Source organism: Apostichopus japonicus, chromosome 20 (genome assembly GCF_037975245.1).
Source record: "Apostichopus japonicus isolate 1M-3 chromosome 20, ASM3797524v1, whole genome shotgun sequence".
In the NCBI taxonomy this organism is placed as follows: Eukaryota; Metazoa; Echinodermata; class Holothuroidea; order Aspidochirotida; family Stichopodidae; genus Apostichopus; species Apostichopus japonicus.
In genome coordinates, this window is record NC_092580.1 from 14,663,356 (window position 1) to 14,686,669 (window position 23,314).

The 23,314-nt window shown below is 36.9% G+C and overlaps 2 protein-coding genes and 1 long non-coding RNA gene across 5 annotated transcripts in view; 2 read left to right on the forward strand and 1 right to left on the reverse strand.

Moving 5' to 3' along the window:
- The window catches only part of LOC139960797 (contactin-5-like), a 40,107-nt gene extending 21,218 nt beyond the window's left edge, over positions 1 to 18,889 (reverse strand). For 2 of the 3 annotated variants that reach the window (XM_071959361.1, XM_071959360.1), the window contains exon 1: positions 18,751 to 18,889. The gene's annotated coding sequence lies outside the window, so the exon portion shown is untranslated. The remainder of the gene's footprint in view (positions 1 to 18,750) is intronic. The other variant, XM_071959359.1, reaches the window with a different exon arrangement.
- LOC139960798 (protein arginine N-methyltransferase 6-like) overlaps positions 1 to 23,128 on the forward strand; it is a 33,510-nt gene extending 10,382 nt beyond the window's left edge. The window contains exons 8-14 of the mRNA XM_071959362.1: positions 834 to 902; positions 2,571 to 2,644; positions 7,731 to 7,813; positions 13,806 to 13,915; positions 16,651 to 16,778; positions 18,840 to 18,950; positions 19,835 to 23,128. Coding sequence (XP_071815463.1) covers positions 834 to 902; positions 2,571 to 2,644; positions 7,731 to 7,813; positions 13,806 to 13,915; positions 16,651 to 16,778; positions 18,840 to 18,950; positions 19,835 to 19,919 — 660 coding nt within the window. The 3' untranslated portion in view covers positions 19,920 to 23,128. The remainder of the gene's footprint in view (positions 1 to 833; positions 903 to 2,570; positions 2,645 to 7,730; positions 7,814 to 13,805; positions 13,916 to 16,650; positions 16,779 to 18,839; positions 18,951 to 19,834) is intronic.
- On the forward strand, positions 7,844 to 11,028 carry LOC139960804 (uncharacterized). The gene is made up of 2 exons (XR_011790596.1): positions 7,844 to 9,575; positions 10,025 to 11,028. It is a non-coding gene; the product is annotated as an uncharacterized lncRNA (long non-coding RNA).
- Positions 23,129 to 23,314: the final 186 nt, after the last annotated feature.

The following is a 23,314-nucleotide window of genomic DNA, read 5'->3' on the forward strand; positions in this document are numbered from 1 at the left end:
CATGAAATGTTTCTTGGAAACGTGCCAAAAATGTTAATAAACAGGTGTTAGATAGGGGATGAGCGCACAGTTGTTTGGCAGGGTACCTGGGAAAATTCTGAGCACATGTACAGTATGAACTACGCAATTGCCGTCGGCAATTGTGTAGTTCATGTGTGAAGTTGGAATAATTTGCGATGCATACACAGTTAGTCGTAGGTATGTGACGGTCCAGGCACGATCGCTGAGCTAGCAGCCAGCTGTGTGCAGCCTGTTCGTTGGTGCTTTTTGCTAGCTGCACGACAAATTAATCCTCCGTAACTTAGAAGCAGATTGCAGATAAGCCTACTACAGTCCGATGCAGTCACTTACGGTCAGAATTTTTGGTAGGCTCATTACAAGAGTGTGTAGTACTAGGCCCAATTGATTTTCTTATTTTGGTAAGCCATATTTTCATTCCAGTACGCTAGCATACCGGTGTACCGTAAAATTCCCACCCTGCTCATGTCATGACTAATGATGAGTTACCGGGTGAGGGATTATATATCAAATTGCAGTTACTTCTGTGGAAATCATATGTTTGATCTTCAGAATTGGATTAGTGATATTTGTAGATAGCAGACACATTATGATGTGTGCTACAAATGGTTCATGCAGGGCCCTGGCTAGTATTATTTTGGTAACAACAGTTTGTACACATAACTTTTAAAAGGGAATCCTTCATCATTACATACTTGGAGTGTTCCCTGTTAATAATCAAATCAATGAGCAGCAGCAAGGAACCATGAAATGTTTTCATTCTGTGTTTTTTTTATCATTTTTTGAACATAACAAATATGTTTTTTTCAATTCAGGGTCACTTCCTCCTGTACGAGTCAATGCTGAAATCTGTGATCCATGCAAGAGATAACTGGCTCAAAGAGGTAGGTAATTGACGATTTCTCCCCAGTCAAGAATCCACTAACTGTGAAGTGAAACTGGGAAACTTTTGATACTTTCAAATTTGCTCTTTCAACGTGTTTTCATACTTTAATGAAAAATATATCCTGGCAATGAGTTTAATAGCACTGCTCTTTGCGTTGAATTTGTGGCCATTCTAATATACTCAAACAGTTAACAGAGGTGAACAAGTCCCTGAAAGGCAATAATTTTGTTTTTTAGTCCTTCAAAACAATACTAGTAACGATGGAATCCTGCAAAGTTCTGCAATATTAAAGATCACAGTTTATTGAATATGTGGGACACATATTTTCCTGCATTGGATTGAGACTGGATTGAGATGCATTCACATTAACTCGTGTCAGTAAACGAACAACAGGAAAAACTGACTGGATAGTGTGTTAACGATGGCAAAAAGCAAAGAAGTTTGAGGCAAGAACGGTATCTGAGTTGGACCAGATTGTAACCCAGAGGCTACTGGTTCGAATCCAGTTGTTCTAGCCACGAATTTCTCTGCTCCCTTCCCCAAAAAAATTTGAATTGAATTCCATCAAATGATTGCAACCACAAATTCTTTCAGGTACAATGAGAACTTGCTATCAAATTCGGTTGATATATAACATGGCTTGATAAGAATCACATGTTACAAACCAGTACAAACTACACAGCATTAAACTTGTCAATGAGTTTTATCCCTTCTCAATATTCTCTTTTTGATGTGGTCTGCATATATGTGCTTGAAAGAATAAAAATGAATTTACATGAACCTAATATTTAAAGGAACCTTAAAGACTCCCAGTGGAGAAACTAGTCTAATCATTCCCTTTACTTTCAAGGAGCAGAGCTTTCAATTAAGATGCAACCATCATTGCCCATCAGGTCAGACCACAATGTGACATATTAAGTACTCATTCTTGCCCGTTGTTTCTAGAAGTCGGTTCTACCATAAACACCAAAATCACTGATACTGTACCTACCCAAACTAAAATTTTCCGCTTTCAGTATTGACCTACAATCATTATTGAATGACACATTTCGTTTCGCTTATATTGCATTTTCTTGCAATAATTATAAACAAAGTTCAAAACATTGGTTCAAGGTCAGGGTTTGTATTACAGACTACATAGCTGCTGCATTTGGAATAACAAATTTGCAACAACAACAGCTCGTAGAGTGTGTGTTAAATCAGTCGAGTATTATAATGTGTGACTGGAAGGCAATTACGTATGACACTTTGTCATGTGACAGGATGTTATGTAATACAACAGTTATGTAATATGCCACATGTGCATGTGGAAGAATGCCGAATGACTTATTACTTGACAGCTTTTAGTTCATTTTGGATTTTTACAATTTGAAAGACCATTTCAGATGGGAAAACAGTGGATTTCTCTTGGATGCAAAGACTCATCTTACTTTTAGCCGGCCAGGGCTCGAACCCACAACCTCAGAGATTGCTAGGTTTCATGCTTCTTATGCCACCGCCTGTATCCACTAGACCATAGCACTGGATATCAATATGCTATGTTATATAGAGTTGGATATCAAGATGAGACTCTAGTGTTGTAAGTTGTAACCGTTGACTTTCATTCTCAATACATCTTGTTCTTAACGATATGAATATGGCGTCTTGTTTGTTTCTTCTTTTCTAGGGTGGTAGCATCTTGCCGTCGTCAGCACACATTTACTTGGCTCCTTTTACTAATGAATTCATTCATAAAGAGAGGTAAGACATTCTTGTTAATCCTGTTAAAGTGATTTTTAAAATGTAAGTTGTATAAGGCAGTTGCTGTATGCGGCTTTCAACCTTCACCCTGCCGTATATGTAAAAAAAGATGGAGATTTATTTCTGCAAGAGAGAGATGCTGCATATCACAACAAAATCATTTTAAGGAAAGGGTTTGCCTCAAAACAACATATGTACAGTTTTCATGTATGCATTGTATGTATTTTAGATCCTCCTGCAAGCAGGAACTCGCGAAGAAGCCATCATTGGCTTATCAAAGCCGCATGCTGACCGAAGTCAGTCTCTTAGATTCATATTTAACATCCATGATTATGAACTGTCAATTGTCAACAACTCTGTAACTGGACGACATACATTGATCTTGGAGTGACTCAAACCAGGGACTTTATGATTGGAAGGCACTGGCGTTAACCACTGATTTCTTTATAAATATCATTATGAAATGGTCTCGTAGCACAAAAATCTAGTATAAAAAATAGAGAACACCACAGACTTTAATGAATACATCTATTAATAACAACACTGCAGAACAACAACATGTTTTGAAAGTTACTACTTTCGTCGTCCTGGTTACAAACTAATAATATACGAATAATGGTAACATATGGCTAGTAGTTATAACACAAGGTGAAAGTAGATTTTATTCAAAGAAAGTCTCCACATCAGTTGGGAGAAGCCTAATCTGAACAAATAGATTGATAGCCCATTGTTCACACTGTTAAATTCAATTAAATTTAGGTAGATTAATCTACTTTCAATTTGTGTTATTGCTACTAGCCAAATCATTATATTTTTATGATGGTCAATGTATGTAAAAGAGCTAATTGGTTTGATATTGGCTGGAAACAGTTTTAACCTGAACATTGAAGGAGGGATTTCTTTCCTCTGTTTGTCACAGTGGGGGGGGGGGTGGGGGCAGGTGGGGGAACCTGACTCTTCTTTACATGATCCCCTCAAAGAAATTCATATTATACCAAAATCTGAATGTATATTACTTAACTTGGATGGCTGGCTGTATATTAATTCAATATTCAATTTCTGAAACTTTTGTTTTTTTAGTTTGGAAAAAATCATTGATCCATCATTCTGTCATTACTCTCTATATTTCAGATGGGTCTAGTTAAAAAACATCAGTACTGGTCTTAATCTGTTGTGGACAGGGAATAAGGTTACATAAATTTGGGGGTATTATAATTGCAGGCTGCAAATTTGTTGTTGTCCCGTTGAGTTCTGACACCTTTTTTTTCTATAGAAAAGTTAAACAATAAACTGATTAAGGAGATGATAGTTTGGTTGTCATTATGTCACACAACCATCAGTTTCACATGTAATGAACTTTCTCTTTGAAAAGAAAATTAGGTCATGGATAATTGAGGGTTTGTCATGAAGGTTTTCAAACCTGAAACTAGATTCAGTTTATGATCACAGTTTACTTGGCTTTACTGAACCAAAGGATTTCATCTGAAGTTGATACCCTTCCAACTTTTTATTTCTCGGTATCACCCGCTGCTTTATGAAGTCTGTTAAAGTGAGAGATGCACTAGATTTTACTAGCTTGATGTAGCAGTCAAGCTGAAGATTTGTGCTTTAAATACTACAGTTTTGTACATAAACTGTTAGGAGTCCAACATACATCATATTCCAGCAACATACAGACATGGAACCAACTTCCAAATGTAAAGGTAGTCAGTATAGGCCCCAAATTATAGCACGCTATAATTGCTAGAAGTCTTTCAAAAAGTACTTTCCTTGAGGTCTTTACTCGCCAAATCGTTCTCAGACATTTCTAAGGAACACACAAGATGACTGAATGTCCCAGTGAGGAAAATTTCCTCCAAGGTTGTAATCGAAACAGTTTTAAGAAATTTGACCAAAGGTGACCATATTTGAATATCGAGCATATTTGGGGCCAATACGGCATACCTTTAAATACAAAATAAACAGGGAAATGATTAATCCAGTATCGAAATTGCAAACTGCTATGCAAGAGGGTCAAATGTGATACACGAGTAAAGATGTTGAGGAGTTTCAAATTTATTTATGTGTCTCAGTCATATCATCTTGTTAATCTTTAATTGTTTTTGATCTGCATCCAAACTGTTGCAAAGTAACTCAGCAACCACTACCTTAAACAACTAATGCAAGTAATACACCCCTATTTCATTTTTGGGGGGGGGGGGTGGGGGGAGATGCTTTTTTTTCTTTTTTCAAGTTTACATTCCAAATAACAGAATGTTGAACATTTCTGATTTGGAAGTTTCTCATGTGATTATTATACTAACTTGGAAAATTATCTAAAAAATGGGAAAATATTTGTAGGATCAAATAAATTAAGTCATTTACAACTCTTTGTATCATCTTTGATTGATGAATGAAGCTACTAAATTCATGTTACTTTGAGTACTTGCAATCCAAGCTTTAAGCAAGATTGGTTATTAAGCTTGGTAGAATTGGCTGAAGCAGACTTGAAATAGCTGGTTTACGTATAATCCTTCAGTAAACCATTTTGGATGAATTTAGTTTTGTGATTATTCATGAGGGAGCTGTCTGCTTGCTAGTGGGTAGGTTTTACTTGTACATGGCTCCTTTCTCTTTTACAATTGAATGTAAAGTAGCACAGAAAACAGTCCTGTGTGCTCATCAACCGTTCGTTCAATACACGGTGGTTTCAGTTGTGATAACACGGATCTTTGCGACCTTTGGCTTACCAGATGAGTGTTTACCTTTGAACAGGAAGATGCTCGAGATGTAGAAGCAACAAAGGATTTTGAAGTTAATAATAATAATCAATCATAATAATCAGACAGTTAGTTTTATGACGCTTAAGCAACCACGAACGTGGGATAAGCCTGCAAAGGCTAATGGGTCACAACTTTCACGTCCGTTGGCTTCCAATTCAACAATGTAACTCAAATTTGGAATCTTTCTAATTGAGAAAGTCATTTCAGATGGGAAAACCGTAGATTGCTCTTGGATGGAAACCCACCTTACTATGACTGGGCTGGGGATCGAACCCTGAACCTCCCGATTGCTAAGCCTCATTGCTTCGTCTCTAGTCTTGGTGTTCTAATTAGTTACTCTGTGGGTGTCTGCTACTGCTAAAATGCTGTCTTGAGCTCTCACACATTTTATATTTAAATTAGCATTGACATCTCTCATAAGTTTTTAATAAAATTTTTGAACGTGGTGCTGCAACCACAGCCACCACATATGGATTTTGGATGAAATTTTCGTCTCAGAAATCTTGTTACACAAAACTTGATCATAAATAGGTAGAAACGTAGCAAGTTATAGTTTAGTTCTTAGTACCCACTTATCATCAAACTGATCGCAAAATGCTGTGATATGTTTCACTGTAGGTTTGACTTTTCAGTGGTTTTCATCGAAAAGGCTCGTAAGTTGTTAATGTTTGCCAGGGTAACACATCACTTGAAAGTATTGTTTATACTGTGTGATTTGTGTGAGGAGCTTAGAGATTGTGAGCCTCAGCGGTGATATGCCTACCAATCCCACAATTTGACGACAGATAATAATTTATCTGGTATATTCGCATCTTAAAATGCTATATACAAAATGAGCAAAGTGCTATATGAAAGTGTCAAGATGTTTAGCAGGTTTGTATAAACCGAACCATAAGATTGTCAGTATTATTTGACGATCAAAATTTCATAAATTGCCACAATAGCTAACTTAGCCCCCCCCACCCCCCCCCTGCTTGAATATGAAAACGTTAAGTACTCGTTGAGTACATGTTTAGAGGGGAGTTATATCTGGAGAGAGCACTCAACTTGTGTTTCCTATCTATCACCTTCCTGCTTTTGACACTAACATGTTTAATATTACTTTTCAAACAATTCGTTTTTAGTTCAATCATTTACCTACCAAAGTTAAACTTATCTCCAAGGAGGAGGAAGGCTAGTCAATAAAGGATTCCTTTGTAGTTTTGAAAGTGTCATTCATATATTTCGATCAGTTTGTTCATTAGGGTTAATATTATAGTTAGTTTGGATTTGAGGAGTGTTGTCAAGTGATCTACGATCCTCTTACTTCCTTCTGCATGCATTAAGTGTGTTCATTTATAATACATATATTTATGCCTCTGAATCATAAGGTCCCCGGTTCGAGTCACTCCCAGATTAATGTATGTCGTCCAGTTACAGAGATGTTGACAATTAACAATTCATAATCATGGACGTTAAATATGAATCTAAGAGACTGACTTCGGTCAGCTTGCGGCTTTGATAAGCCAATGAGGCTTCTTCGCGAGTTCCTGCTTGCAGGAGGATCTAAAATACATACATATATACATATATATATATAGGCACCATTGTCAAGTGGTCAACAGTATATATGAGACAAGTGTTAACAGAAAATTCTAGTTTTCATTGATCTTATTATATATCATTCATGCTTTGAATATTTTGTCTATTTTCACGGGTCTGAGAGTTATCTCTGATTAATTCCGAGTTTAATTCATGGGTTACAGCAGCAGTCTGCCAAACTTTTAGGCCCACGACCCAGGAGCTTCCATGAGGACTGAACCATGACCCATCAGACCTCCACCTCTCATAATCATTGATCAGAATGCATGAAAGCTAGCTTCTTGGACTATGTACGTCTCGGAAAACTGTAGACAATTTATTTTCTTATTCTCTGGAAGTATCCTGCAACCCAACTAAACAATTTTGTAGCTCACTACTGGGTTACAACCCATAGGTTGTGGACTGTTAGGTTTACAAGGTTTGAATGAAAAAGGGTGATTTAGGGCTCTATGAGACCTCTACTTTACACTGACCTCATGTTAACGTTGTCTTTGAAATCTTTCTGCAATGTTTCTCCTGGATGGTTGATGCAACAACATGTTTTGTCTTTAAAGCTTAAACAGACTATAATGTGAAAATTCTCTATATATTTTAACATTATTAATCAAAATCATCATAATGGCTTATCTGGTGTAGGCAAAGTCTCCACCCAAATTGCTGAAGAATCCATTCAGTGTCAAGGGTCATTGTTCATGGATTTATACCTATTAATCGTAAATGTTTAATTTTAATTTTCTTGACAGGGTGGATTATTGGACGCGAACGTCAAATCTTTATGGAGTTGACATGTCCTGTCTGGTCCCTCATTCCAAGAAGTCTCTTTCCAGTGAGTATTGCAATTATAAAATTACAAAATCAAATCATAAGTTGCATGGCCATGAACCATCAATTGTTTTTGAAATTGAATTTAAATCAAGCAAGTTTAGGTACCTACACAAAAGTAGAATGCATATTCTATACCATTTCAACCAATTCTTACGTCACTAAGTGTGAACTATCTTCATTGGGTTTACATGGTTAAACAGGGTTTTCGTTAGTAGCCGGGACCCGGGTCAAATGACCTGCTTACTGCACGTACATGACCCGGCTACTTTGCGACGCTCAGTAAAAAAATAAAAAAATAAAACATTAAATTAAATTAAAAAAAAAAAAATGACGAAAAAAATCGAGAGGAATAAATACCCACAACCAGGTCAGGTGTGATTGAAACTGTCACAGCAGGCCGAGGGGTGGGTGAGAGTAGAGGTAGGCGAAGGGCTTCTCTTGACATACAAATTGTTGCTCAACAGAGATAAAAGCTGAATAAAAAACAGAAGGTTCTATCACAGACCTAGTTGGGTATTTTTCGGCAGTAAAATCCTACTCACTTTGTAGGTACCGTAGACCTATTATCATTTTGTTATGATCGCACTTCATTTAATGCAGCAAGTGCGTCACACCCTTGCTAAGTTCGGTTCAGTGGCATAGCTACCTCCCTAGGCTCCATGACCCGAGTGTTAATAAAAAAATTCAGGAGAAAAAAAGAAAAATAGGACAGAAGAAAGGGGTGATTGGGAGGGGGCAATATCATTGACCAAACAACTGTATATTGCACCATTTTGCATCTAGAGACTTTTTAAATTGCAATTTTCCAGCAAAGGGGAGGGGGGACCCCTCCCCTTAGACCCCTCCCCCATGTCCGCGTACAGACAGTCCCGCCTACTTTTCAACTTGACCCACCTACTTCATTTCTTAACAAAAACCCTGTTAAAGCAATTTAGCTGTTATGATTCAACCTGCACAGTTAATGGATAGTATTGATCTATTTGGGAATAAAAGTCAATTTGTTTTACAGGAAAGTTGTATTGTATGTTGACGCTATGCTTTTACAATATCCATGAAGTTGTGTGACAACTGAAAAGAAAGCAAACCACTATGTCAAAGGTGCTATTCCTGGATTTCTCAAGTGCTTTCAACACGGTCCTACTCGAATCTGTTAAAGTGGCCAAGACACGAAAATTTCAAAGTCGTATATATTTGGGATCCATCAAAGAATGTTCTCTAGAACATGTATCAACCAATCTGCCAGTTTAAAACTTTTTTTTTCAAGTCGAAAATTGAGAATGAATTTACCCTCTTCGGCGTTTGAAACTTTGTTTGCTCGAAAATTTTCCGATTCGTATGACGTCATGTTATGAACACGTTTGTTGTCGCTGTTTACGATCCTCCAAACATACCATTCACGTACACATTAGACAAGTACACATACCACTAGTAGTTACTAAACAAAACACCGATCACAAGTGCGATATCAAATCAAAATTTCCTGTGAAATGGCGGATCCAGAACCAATTGCGGCAACCGAAGTTCAAAGTGATAGTGGTTCTTCATAAAGTCAGTGAAGTTGGGCTATAATCAGAGTGCCCTTTCTCATATTCGAAGCAGAGAGTGAAGGCGATGATCATGCCTATATTGAACCGAACGTTGAGGGTGGACCTGAGGTGTTAGAACCGTATCAGTTCGAGCCTGTTAAACGAGCCGAAATTGAAGCTCCACAACATATCGAAGAAGAAACCCGTTCAAAACGATTGCAAGGAACATACAACGTGGTAAGAATTTATTAACGAAGCATTTAAAAACAAAATCCAGTCCATTTTGTGCATGTGTTGTTGGAATTCGCGGAACCCCCTAAACCGTATTGTGCGTTGTGTTACGGTAACTTACAACCCATATGTACAGTGTGTTGGCTATTACATATACTTTATAGTAGTAGTAGGGTTGGTTGCATACTGAAAGTTTGGCTCGGGGATGTAAGTTGCATTATGCAGCCATGCTAGGTAGGCATATGTGAAATTTCATACTCATTATTACTAGGCTAGTACTTTGGCCTGGAGTTTTGGAAATCAATTTTCTGAAACAAAAGAATGTTTCATGATACATGGAAGGTGTAAATTCACAACAAATGTAACCATAACTGTACATTGTATGCCTGCTTGTTATTGTGGACATCATGGGCCAACATTAATACATTTTGAACTTTCATAATTTTTTTCCCCAGGCAGTACAGATACATAGCCTAAGGTCAACAGGTTCAATGGTACTGGGGATTCCTAGCAAGACATGTCAGGGTTGTGCTACCATTATGTGCAGTCCAAAGGATCAGAAGTTTCCAGCCAATGGTCATTACACTGGATTCAAGTTGCCAGGAGAAAACTCATTGCATAGGAAGCCTTGGTTGAGAAATTCCTCCAGAAACACCTTTTCTAAACTACGATTGTGTTGGATTATCAATCCGTCAGGGTTTCATCAGTGTTGATATATTGAAATTCAAGACTTTTAATTTAGGATGAAATGGTTATTTTCCAGACCCAACATCAACAATGAAAGAAAAGGCATGTTTTGAAGCATTTGGACACAAGTATTGGCGTGACCGTGATGTCATATAATATATGCATAAGGGAACGGGCATTGACCTTTTTAGGAGCATTTACCTCCCAGACATGTTTGCTTCGTACCTTTAATCTGGAAGCCAAAATATCCATATCACCAATGATATTTGACAGAAAAGTCATATAAAAGACCAATGGAGGCAGCAGAGCTCTTGAATGTTTAGACTTTGTTTCTTCAGCAGCAGTTGGTTTGTTTTACAATCTTTCTTCAGAAACTCAGCACTACACCCTCTTAATGGTCTTCGATTGTTTTAATGCGTGTGATGCTGTGTTTCACGTTGCCCGTCAGTGTTGTACGTGTCGTCGTGCGTGGGTAACATTTTTGCATGTGAGTTGCGTCGTGCAGTGTTTCTTGGTTGATAGCGATGGACATGCAACTGCTTTGTAGGCTTAAAGCAAAAATATTCATGTAAGTTGTCTTTCTTTAAACCTCCTTTGATGTCACAAATTACATTAGTGTAATTTAAGAATGATAATGTCTATGGAAAGTACAGTTTTACTTTTATGTCATATAATACAATGATTGTTGTTAATGTTAGTTTAGTCACAGGCTTGTTCAGATTGTCCAGAATGACTGTCTAGAACTGATATTGAATAAACTTTGTTCAATGATTTAAGACTTGAACTACGTTGTGCGAATTTTTGGCTCTGTGACTTTAAAATAAATCGCTTTGAGATTTAAACACCCTTTGGAATAAAATCTTTTTACCTACCTATTTTGACCCATCCTCATTACCCTCACTCCTTCCCTAACATAAAAAATGGTTTTCCTGGAATAGGAATACAAATTTATTGCTATAACTAACTTATACAGCATATTCCAGAAATAAATTGGGGCACTGAATTTTTCACAAGAAGATGTAACGCATCGCTTCTGAAGCTAACCTCATAGCTTATTAGTATACAATAGAGCAATGAAGGGGTGTTAATTTAGATGATACAGTAAAATCTCTTCGTCTATTGCGACTTCAGTGTAGTAACGCTAATACTAGTACTACTAGTGCTCGGCTGCGCTACCTTCAAAGGATCGCCACTTGCCCCATTGGAGGTTTCCTGTTCCCCGATCTGGTCTTCAGAGTAGTTTTAGACAGAGTAGTTTCGTGACAGAAGAACGACTCTTTTATGTCGAACCGTTAAAGTCAATTTGTTTTATTTCATAAAAAAGGAGGGATCGTAGTATGCTTCCGTGAAGTTTTCGCTTCATACGGAGCTGCATACTGGCTAGGCCCAGTGAAATCGGCGCTGGTGTTGTGCACTAACTTGGTCATAATCGCCGTGTTTTTTTCGTCCTTCGGCCATCGATGAAGGCTAATTGCATGTGTTATGTTTTGTGCAGCACCCAACAACACAACGGACCGGCATTTCTCTCGGATATTTAACAACATGTTGTAAAACAAACTTGAAAATTCTAACGATATAGCGTAATACACTGGTTGTCCTCTCAGTGTAAATGTGCGTGTATGTGTGACAGTATGATTGTTGCGCATCCGGTACGTGCCTGGGCTTGGCACTTGTGTTCCTAACATGACGTCATCATTGTCTTGTTTTGAAATCGCATTTTCAGATATCTATTTTCGGATGCGAATATTAAAACGTTAATTTCTAATTAGTCCTTGAGGTTTTCAAGGTGATGAGGATAGTTTTGAACAAAGATTTTCTCATAGATTCAGGGGAAGTTACTCTTGATAAGTTGGATTTTTCGTGTCATGGCCTCTTTAATTAAAGATTTATACTGGATTTAATACTGAGTCATGGCCATGACATTGTCTAGCTCATTTCTTAACGGAATGGTCACGACAAGTTAAATTGGAGAAAGTTCGGGGGGGGGGGAGGGCTGGTGGGGGTCCATTGTCTGATCTATTGTTTACGTTACACACGGACGGAATTAAATCAAAAGCTTATCTTTCAGTCGGTAAATATGCTGATGACACTGCATTATCATGCAAAATATCCAAGAGTTTATTTGTCAATGATCATTTGAATTATCAACAATCTGTTACTGATATAGTTTCAACATGCGCTCGAAAGAACTTATTACTTAATCCCCCCCCCCAAAATCGAAGGAAATGTGTTTTGCCAACACTGACATATAGCACGACAGCCTAAAGTTGACATCTAAATCATAAAGCGTTAAAATACATGGATCAGAGGATGAGAGAACATCGAAAAATGACTACTCATGGGTATGCATTGAAGACAACCTTACTGAGAATCAATTGTCATATATCGAAGATATTAAGCAAAGTGTATTATACTGTTTCTAGTTTAGGTGCCAAAGGAAAATGTTTTCAACTTTCTCATTCTACCTCATATTATCTATGCTGTACCTGTCTGGTACCACTGCATATCATCGAGAGATGAGAATAGGGTGATAAAGTTTCTTAAAGGCATTGCCGCGCTCTGAAAAAGTTAACTTTCCGTTGCTTGCAAGTGAAGTTTTTTTCGTGTCGCTACAAAATGCAGACAGTAATGAAATGTGATACCTTGTTATCTTATATCTAGACCAGAGATGTCCATTGCTGCTATGTACACTGTGTTGTGGGTATTGACCGTAGCTGTATGTATTGACTGTACACTAGTGTCTAATTACCGACAGTAGCAAGCCGTGTGTGTATTTTCTGGGATCAATGGTGGTGTCTAACACTTCTGTTACACCTCATTCGAAACTAGGTCAGATTACCGCCATGAGACGTTTCTTTGTGCGTGAGTCAGTTTATGTCGCAGATATTGAATACAGACTACCAGCCATTGAGAGAAATTGCAATTGCAGCTGGTAGGAGTGAATTTGTCAGAATGATGAACAATATTAGGAATGACAAAAACCACCCAATGCATGTCCCACTTATGGGCCTTTTGATTAAATCCACCAGAAATTTGAACATCTTTCCAAAATTGATTTACACTGGAGTTTATTAAACGAAATGTGAAACTCAAAAGGAATAAAAGTGTGTAACTTTGGATTCATTGTCAAACCATTTTATAGACATATAAATTAAATGCACTGCATATTAAATCATGAACATTTGCCTTAACTCTACCAATTTAAGTAACAATATTTAACCAACGTTTAACTGAAGTTTTTTTAGTAAATAGTTGGATTCATGGAAATCAGACTATTTTGTACACAGAAAAATAAGATGTTTTATATTAACCCAGACAGCGGTATTTTAAAATCATGAATATTTGCCTTTATTCTACCAATTACAATAACAATATTTAACCAAACAACAACTGATATATTTACAGATGTGACAGCAAACATTTCTGGGTGGTTTAATCTATAGAGCGTTAGGTGGCATTGATTTACTTAAATAATGTACTTCATCTGCTCTTATTAATACTCTTAAGTTGAATTTCAAACACATTTCACAACCTTGGCTTAATTTTCAGGTCGTATTCACGTTGAACTTGTTCCCGATGCTGATCTGATTGCCAAGGAGTGTAAATGTATAGATCTGGACCTGATGAACGTAACGGACAAAGATCTTCAGCAACTATCGGTGAGGCAGTAAATTTTATCGATTAAGAAACCATTCTACAGAAATTTATTACCATCTAAGCTTTGGGTATTAAGCTCCAACCTTGCAACCAGAATTGTTCGTTCGTGTTAGGTTATCACTTTCATAATTTAAAGTTTAATAATTTACAAAGTGAAATAATGGATGTGAAACAAATCCTAGAGGGTAAACCCTGACAAGTTTTAACTGATTTATGACCCTGTTGTGTTCAAAGGGGTCAATGCTATGTAAATCACAGCATACACGCTTTGGGTAAGCCTGTAGTTTAAAGGGTGTGAAGACTAGCGCAAAAAGAACTCCTAATGCCGGTAATCTGACCTAGTTTCGAATGAGGTGTAACAGAAGTGTTAGACACCACCAATAAAGGAAACAGCGATGGACATCCCACGTCCAGCTAAATATAACAAGGTATCACGTTTCATTACTGTCTGCATTTTGTAGCGACACCAGCAAAACGTCACTTGCAAGCAACAGAAAGTTAACTTTTTCAGATGGCCGCACGCAGTTTTGGGGGAGTCTTTTATGCCTTTAAGTTGGGATCTGTATTTGCATGCATCTCCATCTTTGCAACGAAAATTGTTCATTTTGGTTTTCACTTCAATGTCAATTTGTTTCGTGTAGTGGTCTGCTTCAGTTCAATTGAACAATGATCATTTATTACTTTGAATGGAGTTAATAGTACAAAGTGAAATAATGGATGTGAAACCAATCAGATGAGAGTGAAACCCCAGATGTTTAACTAATTTATTACCCTATTGTGTTCTATTGTGTTGGTTAGTACTATCATGAGAGAATTCAATACAGTAGTTTAATACTTACACAAGACAGTAGTATGGACATGACAGTATAGATGCTATTGATTTAATACTATCATGAAGAAAGTACAGTAGTTTAATACTCACACAAGACAGTAGTATGGACATGACAGTATAGATGCTATTGATTTAATACTATCATGAAGAAAGTACAGTAGTTTAATACTCACACAAGACAGTGGTATGGATATGACAGTATAGATGCTATTGATTAATACTATCATGAAGGAAGTACAGTGGTTTAATACTTACACAAGACTGTAGTGTGGATATGAGAGTATTGATGATATCTTTTGTACAGTCAGTAACACTCCCATGAGTTGTGACCGTGATAAACAAATACAAGTGATGACAAATACTGGGGTTGGGCATAAGAATGACATTTAAGAACACTTAAGTAGGTAATTGTATAGGAAACTCAGGGCATTGGGCACACTCTTAGTTCTAATGGTCACACTTGGGACTGCACATGGCTCTGATAGTATTATGTCTAGTACTGTATTTTAGTATTCAGTGTAGCATTATATTTACATTCTTGAGGTAGTTGATTGTTAACATCTTTTCCTAACATTATGATTCGGTTCAAGGAAGAAACTAGATCATAATACTCAGCAAATGTTGCTTTTTTTTTGGCTTTACATCCATCTTTCACCTTTAATTTGGTTGAGATGTGATTATTTGTCTATTTCTACCACTCTATAAATGAGGAGGATGAATTATAACTTTTTGTTTCATTTATAGGTCTGTTAGAGATTATCTTTAGTGATTTCTCATTTCTTATGATAGTTTGTCTGTTTTATGTCATCACTTCTGTGGGAAATTCGGTCTTAATTTGAAGCGTTATTCGTAGTGCATTGTTTTGCTACCTGTTTGTATTCAATAAATTGTTTTTTGATTTCAATTGATGGTTACTTTCTGACTATCTGGGAGAACCATCAATGTATACAGAGCAATATAATTTGAAGGCTAGAGAAATTAAGCGCAGAAATAATTTCATATTCCACCCCCCCCCCATCCCATACTCACCCGCCCTTTCAATTTATTCATGGTGTATCCAAATGTTGACTAATAGCTTTCAGAACCTTATAAGCCATAAACAGGCTGTCGCAGCGTTCAGTCAACTACCCAACTGACTGACTGTTTGATACTATGATAGTGCAAAGCACAGACTGTACAAAACTGTGCTGGCCTACTTTAATAGTGGGACATAATCAACTGAAATGCTAGCCATTTATTGGGACATATTGGGATATATCAACAGATGGAAAAGATGGCAATATCTTTATAGAGGGGGAATATTTTAACAGTCCTGCAGAAACAGCATAAATGGTATCAACGGAAATAAAATACATTCGTTTAGCACACATCAAAAGCACAGCGAGATAAGAGGATGTTACAACAGGGACACAAGGAAGCCACAGCCCTTTATTAGGATGTATTAACAGAGGGTAATAGCGGGAAGTACATATATGTTATGCGGTTTTTTACCAAGGGAAAAACAGCCAATTATTGGCACATTTTACCGGAGAACCACAAAACCAAAAGCTGACCCTTTGTTATAGTGGGACACATCATCAGAAGCAAAGCCCACTGATAGTGGGATGTATTAACAGTCATTCGACAGGAAATATCCGGATACAATATTATAGGACATATCCAGAAGAAATGAACAGAAATTTAAAAGAAGCATAATATTTGTAAAGCTTTGATGTCATTCAGTCTATAACCATTATCTGATAAAATCCTCCCTTTTTTGGTTATCTCAACATCTACAACATATTTTACAGCCTACTACATTTATTGATGTAATCAATGTATTTCATTGTGTTAATCACTTTCTTTATCCTCTTTTTTTTATCTCATGATTAATTACATTAATCCCTCATTTCTTGTTGATCCCAGGGAACCTTCTCTTTTGACTGTTTTGGTTCGGATCAGTTGTGCGGGTTCGTCTCCTGGTTCTCAGTCAAATTTAATTCCACGGATCAAGGCAAAGAGCTGGTGGAGTTGTCTACCGCACCAAATTGCCAGTGAGTGGTGTTCAGTTTAATGAAGTATACTACCTTACAGGATTGGCAATTGAATTTTTTCTTGTCAGATAATGACATGAACACAAAATGCATTTAAACTTAGCTTGCTAGGTTTTGTAAAAAATAAAATTTGCTACAACGAGTTCTGTTACTGTAGGGGAACAAATATCTGAATGTAGCCTACATCATAATATGATCTACCTTAAAGATCTCAGCTGAAATTGTTGTCTAATGCTAAGTGGGGACTGAGAAAGAGAGAATTTATAATTTCATGCTATTCTTAATAAATGCAACATAATGAAGTTTAATGCACTAGGATATTAAAGCACAATACAGGGAAATGTTTCAATGAGATGGCTGGCGTTAGTTAGATAGGTTTGTAAAGTTGTAAATAATGAAACAAACCTCGCTGCTTTAAACTATCAATCCTGTTAAACAATAGCGTAAAAGTCTCTGTTCTTTTCAACAAAAACTAAACCACACTTAATTAGTCAGTATGACCTGTAATGTTTTCTAGCGAGGTTTCCCCCTTCTGTGACTTCAATATTTTATACTTGTTCAGGTTGTGTTTTGATTTGTTCTCTTCTTTTTCTTAGCCTTTTTTTTTCTTACGGTCACTAGCTTTGATAAACATTCTTCATTTTTGCTAGTGCCCATCATAATTTTGCGTAATTATAACCAGTTTCTTACCATTTTGTCATGTATTACTATAAAGCAAATGAACGATTTGAATTGAATTGAATAGTTTACATGACATTTATGCAATATTGGTGTCATGTAAAGCTCATTTGTATTCCCCAAACCCCCTCCCCCACCCCCCTCCACCTACTAGCTTTGTCATCCATCAAATATTTACTTGCTGACTACTAGAGGTTCCCAAATTTACATTGAAACTCTCTTAAACTATTCCAGGTAAAAAATTCTCAGGGAGAAAGGTCCAGAAACATATCAGTGTATGATAGAAAAAGGGAAATTTAATTTATAATGATTTAGTTGAATTTTTTAAATGATACCTATTCCTCATACAAATGTAGGTTATTAGTTTAAGATGTTCGTTTCAGCTTTGCGATTTCGATTTCGATTTAATTTAAACCAGTATAAATATAGAATATTTATAAATAGGCGTCCATCAAAAAACAGTTCTTGTTAAGATTAAACAAATGATATGGTAAATGGTAAGTGAAAGAAATAAGATTGTTAAATGGTTTAAACATGATGAAACAGTCGACAGTATCAGAGAGGCAGATCAATCTTCTTCTTTTTGTCTTCTAGTCATTGATACAAATGACAAAACTGTGTAATCAAATATCTGATATGCAAACCTATATTCTGGTTTTATCTTTTCTTTCATATTAAATTCCAACACTCACATATAGGCTATTTCTCATTCCTTGAAAGACATTTTTCATCTTCTTCTTCTTTTGTTGCTCATCCAACAACCTCCTCCCCCACACCCCTCCCTCCCCATGTTTTTTTTCCCATTTTGGTTTCTTTATAGTCAGCCAGAATTTGCATAATTGCCTCTTAAACTTCCTTCCAATGATTTCCTTTCATTTCAATGACCAAAGTCATAATTATACATGTTATGTTTTCCATTATTGTGATATGAATTAGATCTGTTAATTAATGTAATCTATATGCTCGCCATGCTATTTTTACTGCACCACCTGATTCTATAAATAAAAGGAATTTTATTGAATATTAATTAATTTTATGCCACTTTAAGTATAATTAATTAATTAATGGGTCAGACTGAGATATATATATCTCCAACCAACCTATGGGCTGTTACAATCGAATTATATTCCCTTCCCCTCGCCCCCATTCCTTTTTTATAGTGTCATCATTCAATTGACAATTTGAATTATTTATTTACCAGCAATGTAGCTGTCTAATTGAGTATTGTTAATTTATTGATACTTTAAGATGAACTCTACCAAAGAATGTAAACTTTATATATATGACAACTTACCCGTTGTGAAGCTTGAAACAAGAGATTTGAAGCTTGAAAGAAGAGACTTGAAAGAAGTATGACAAACTTTCTGTTCTTTTACCTGACAGGCCAACTCACTGGAAGCAGAGTGTCATGTACTTAGGAGATACCGCCTCTGTGCAGCAAGGCTCTCAAATAGAGGGAACTATAACACTTTCACCTAACTCCAAAAATCCAAGGTAAAGCCTCGACTATGAAACAAGTTTAAACTAGAACAACCTCAGTTTCATAGACCTAAATGTGGTGATTCTAGATTGCCTCTGGTGAGTGAAAACTGGTTTGTTCCTATATAAACTTTGTATCAAATCCCAGTGCCATGGAGACTGTAATCATGTGATGATGATGACAATGTTATTTCAAAGTCTCTTTGTAAAGAGAGTAGATTTTTTACTTTGTACACAAGATGTCAGCCGGTGAACGGTCTAGTATGTACTGTGTGTCAGAAAAGAACAGATACTACTCACAGTCCTGGCCTACAGACCGATACACTGTTTCCACTGTGTAAACAAGTACAATATCATGTGATGATCTTTTTCAGCTTCATATGAACTTTAATTGTATACATTTAAAGGTATTAAAATTAAATATATGCATATATAAATCATGAAATAAGTAGATTTTAGGGTTCCCTCACCCACAAGTTTTGAAACATGGTTCATATTTAGGGGCCCATGTCAACTTGTGATGTCAGTGATGGGTGCAGCCCTGATTAGAGGTGAGTCACTGTGCTTCCATGCTTCCATCCCCCGGGTCGTTGTCAGTAAGGAGCCCCAGGAGAATATTGGATGATAAGCAGTGCATCCTTATTTTCATAATATACTAGGGAAAAATATGAACAGTACTAAAAGATGGCCCCAGGGATACATTCGTCCAGAGGGCCCGACCTTGTTCTGGACTCCTGAATGTTTCCTTTATTTTTGATATCATGTCAGTGGTCACCCTTTAGTCAAGATCACTACTGTATATTGGTGGGTGGCTTTGGATGACGATTGATAATCACGGTTTTATTACCAATAACTAAATATTTCGCTGATGAAATTTAATTTTTTATTTTTTTTTAAAGGTTTTTGGATGTTGAACTCATGTTTTCAGTGGATGGAGAACCTCAGACTACAAGCAAATACAAATTAAATGATGGCATGTCGTGAACGAGATGTGAAGACAAGACGGTGGATGAAACATGAGGATATGACAAGGAGGTATGTGGTCCTTCTCTTTTCAATTGATGAACCTGAGTGTAACATCTATTAATATCTGCGTGATATAACTCATCATGACAGATTAGTTAAAGGAAACAGTCACCCGGAGAAGCTGAATGACTAGGAGTCATTTGATCGCCTCTACAGAGGTATCTGAGATGATGATGATGATGATACCACCATGATGACCATTAGTAGTATGGGATTCAGGATCATTGCAACTCTTGTTGCTATGGCTACCATTAACAGTACTGGATCAAAATAAATTTTCTTGCTTGGGACACTTTATCATTAGCAATACTGGCATCATTAGCAATCATTAACAACACTGGATGGAAGATGCTCTGATTACCACTCTGATTACAACAGTACTGGATTCAAGGACTAACCGCCATGCTGATGTGATGACACCATGTAGGATTGATGATTGCAATTCTTGTTGCTATGGCTACCAATAGCAGTACTGGATCGAAATTTTACTTTACTTGCTAGGGACACTTTATCATTAACAACACTGGATGGAAGATGCTCTGATTACCACTCTGATCTCAACAGTACTGGATTCAGGGACTTACCACAATGCTGATGTGACGACACCATTACCAGTGTAGGATTGATGATTGCAATTCTTGTTGCTATGGTTACCAATAGCAGTACTGGATCGAAATTTTACTTTACTTGCTTGGGACACTTTATCATTAACAACACTGGATGGAAGATGCTCTGATTACCACTCTGATCTCAACAGTACTGGATTCAGGGACTTACCACAATGCTGATGTGATGACACCATGTAGGATTGATGATTGCAATTCTTGTTGCTATGGCTCCCAATATCAGTACTGGATCGAAATTTTACTTTACTTGCTTGGGACACTTTATCATTAACAACACTGGATGGAAGATGCTCTGATTACCACTCACAACAGTATCAATAGGTTCAGTGATTCACCTCTTGCCACAATGCTGGTTTGCTCCCACTGGAGCAAAATAGCAGCTCTCTTGCTGTGACACTTTATTACCAGCAGTACTGTGTGGAAGATGCTGTTATTACCAATATTGGGTTCAAGGAATACCTCTCGATGCTGCAATGGTTTGATGATAGCATCTTTCATTGCTATGACTACCTTTAGTAGCAGTGTATAAAACTATAACGTTTAGCTGTCAGTAGCAAAACTGGATGGAAGATGCTCAAATGACCATTTATAGCAGTATTGAATGATGCTATGCTAGTTTTAAGATAACAACACTGGTTGCTATGGGTACCATTATCAATACTGGATCAAAATAACATGTCTTGCTTGTCATCATTGGCAGTACTTGATAAACGATGATCAGACTACCATTTATAGTAGTAATCGATTGAGGGAATCTCCTCTTGATGCTGTGATGTTTTGATGATAGCATCGTTTGATGCTATGGCAACCATTATCCATACTGGATGAAAATATGATCTCTTGCTGCTATATATCATGATCAATATTGTATTGAAGATGCTCTGATTACCTATAGCTATAGCAGAATCGGATTCAAGGAATCACCTCTTGATTCTGTGACCATTGATGATAGCATCATTTAATGCTATGGCTACCTTTAGGGAGCAGCGGATGAAAATATCATTGTTTGCTGTTATACATTCACTAGCAATACTGCCAGGAAGATGCTCAGATTACCATTAATAGCAGTATTAGATTCAAGGAATCACCTCTTGATGCTGTGACCATTGATGATAGCATCTTTGAATGCTATGGCTACCTTAAGGAGCAGCGGATAAAAATATCATTGTTTGCTGTTATACATTCAATAGCAATACTGCCAGGAAGATGCTCAGATTACCATTAATAGCAGTATTAGATTCAAGGAATCACCTCTTGATGCTGTGACCATTGATGATAGCATCATTTAATGCTATGGCTACCTTTAGGGAGTAGCGGATGAAAATATCATTGTTTGCTGTTATACATTCACTAGCAATACTGCCAGGAAGATGCTCAGATTACTATTAATAGCAGTATTAGATTCTAGGAATCTTGTTGATGGGGTTTTAAGATAACATCACTTGTTCCTGTGGCTACCTTTAGTACTACTGGGTGCAATGAGTTTTTATGGATGCTATGATTTATCAATTTATCATCAAACTGTAGGACAGAATGGAAAGGTGGACATTGAAAAAACCACTGTTGCAATGATTCCAGTATTATTAGTTTTCATGTTTAATAGTTGTGGGTTAAAATACAATGATACATTTAAATAGTCTTTGCCTGGTAAGCAGTAAAAATATCAGAGAGGAATAAAATTTGTTTCCAAATGTATTTGTTTTTCAGTTGTTGGTTGTATACATTTATATCCTACCACAATCTTCAAGGCTTTTAGTGACTTGAAATTAACTTCCATACTTTCTTTCCTGCAAAAGAGAAGTAAACATTGTATCAAAACACATAGCTAGACCTTTATTTGGAGGGGGGGGGGCTTAATTCTTTTCTAGGGGGACAGGCATGACCTATTTTCTACAATAAATTGGGGGGGGGGCTGACAGATATTTGGAGGGCTTAGGCCCCTTGCAAGGCCTCCCCAAACTATATTTACTGTTATTCATAAGTTTGTCTGGTTTCATGAAATTGTCACAAACCCTTTCTAGCTCTAGGCATGTATATGTCACTAAGTCAATACATTTAACATGACAAAGACAGTTTTTGTTTGTATTTCTAATATTCAGTTCAATATGTCTTCATCACAGGTTTACCTGCACCTTTCCCCTTCCCCCTTCCACATTTCCCCTCTTCACATTGGCTAACATCGTTATGCCCACTCCCAACCCTGTCTAAAGTATAGAGTAGTCTGTCATTGTTCTCAGGTTATACTGACAAGAACTTTGCTCTTGCTTTATAGTATCATCATTGCTGTTTTGTTCTAACTTTGTTGGGCCTCTAACCTACAGTATTTCTTTTCAGAATTTGACCTTTGTCCTTATTCTCTCTCCCCCAAAATACCATTATGCCTAAACTCATCCTAAAGTACCAGTATCATTGTCAATTCATGATGAGGTTGGTGTGACATTTGTGTTTTGTTCTTCTTCAACCAACCCTACACCTTATTCCTCACCCCCCCCCCATCTACCCTGTCATGTGTCCTTGCTTTTCTACAAACCCCCTGCTGTGCACAAAATCTTCCAATTTCTGCCATCACACTTTTCTCACTTCATCATTGGGCTTACTTTTATGACATTTGTTGCTGTCATATGTTATTTTCCCACCCACCCATCCTCATCCCCACCCCTTTACCCCTCCCCCTCTGCTACACATTGTCCATACAATATGTTATATTCCCACCCATCCTCATCCCCA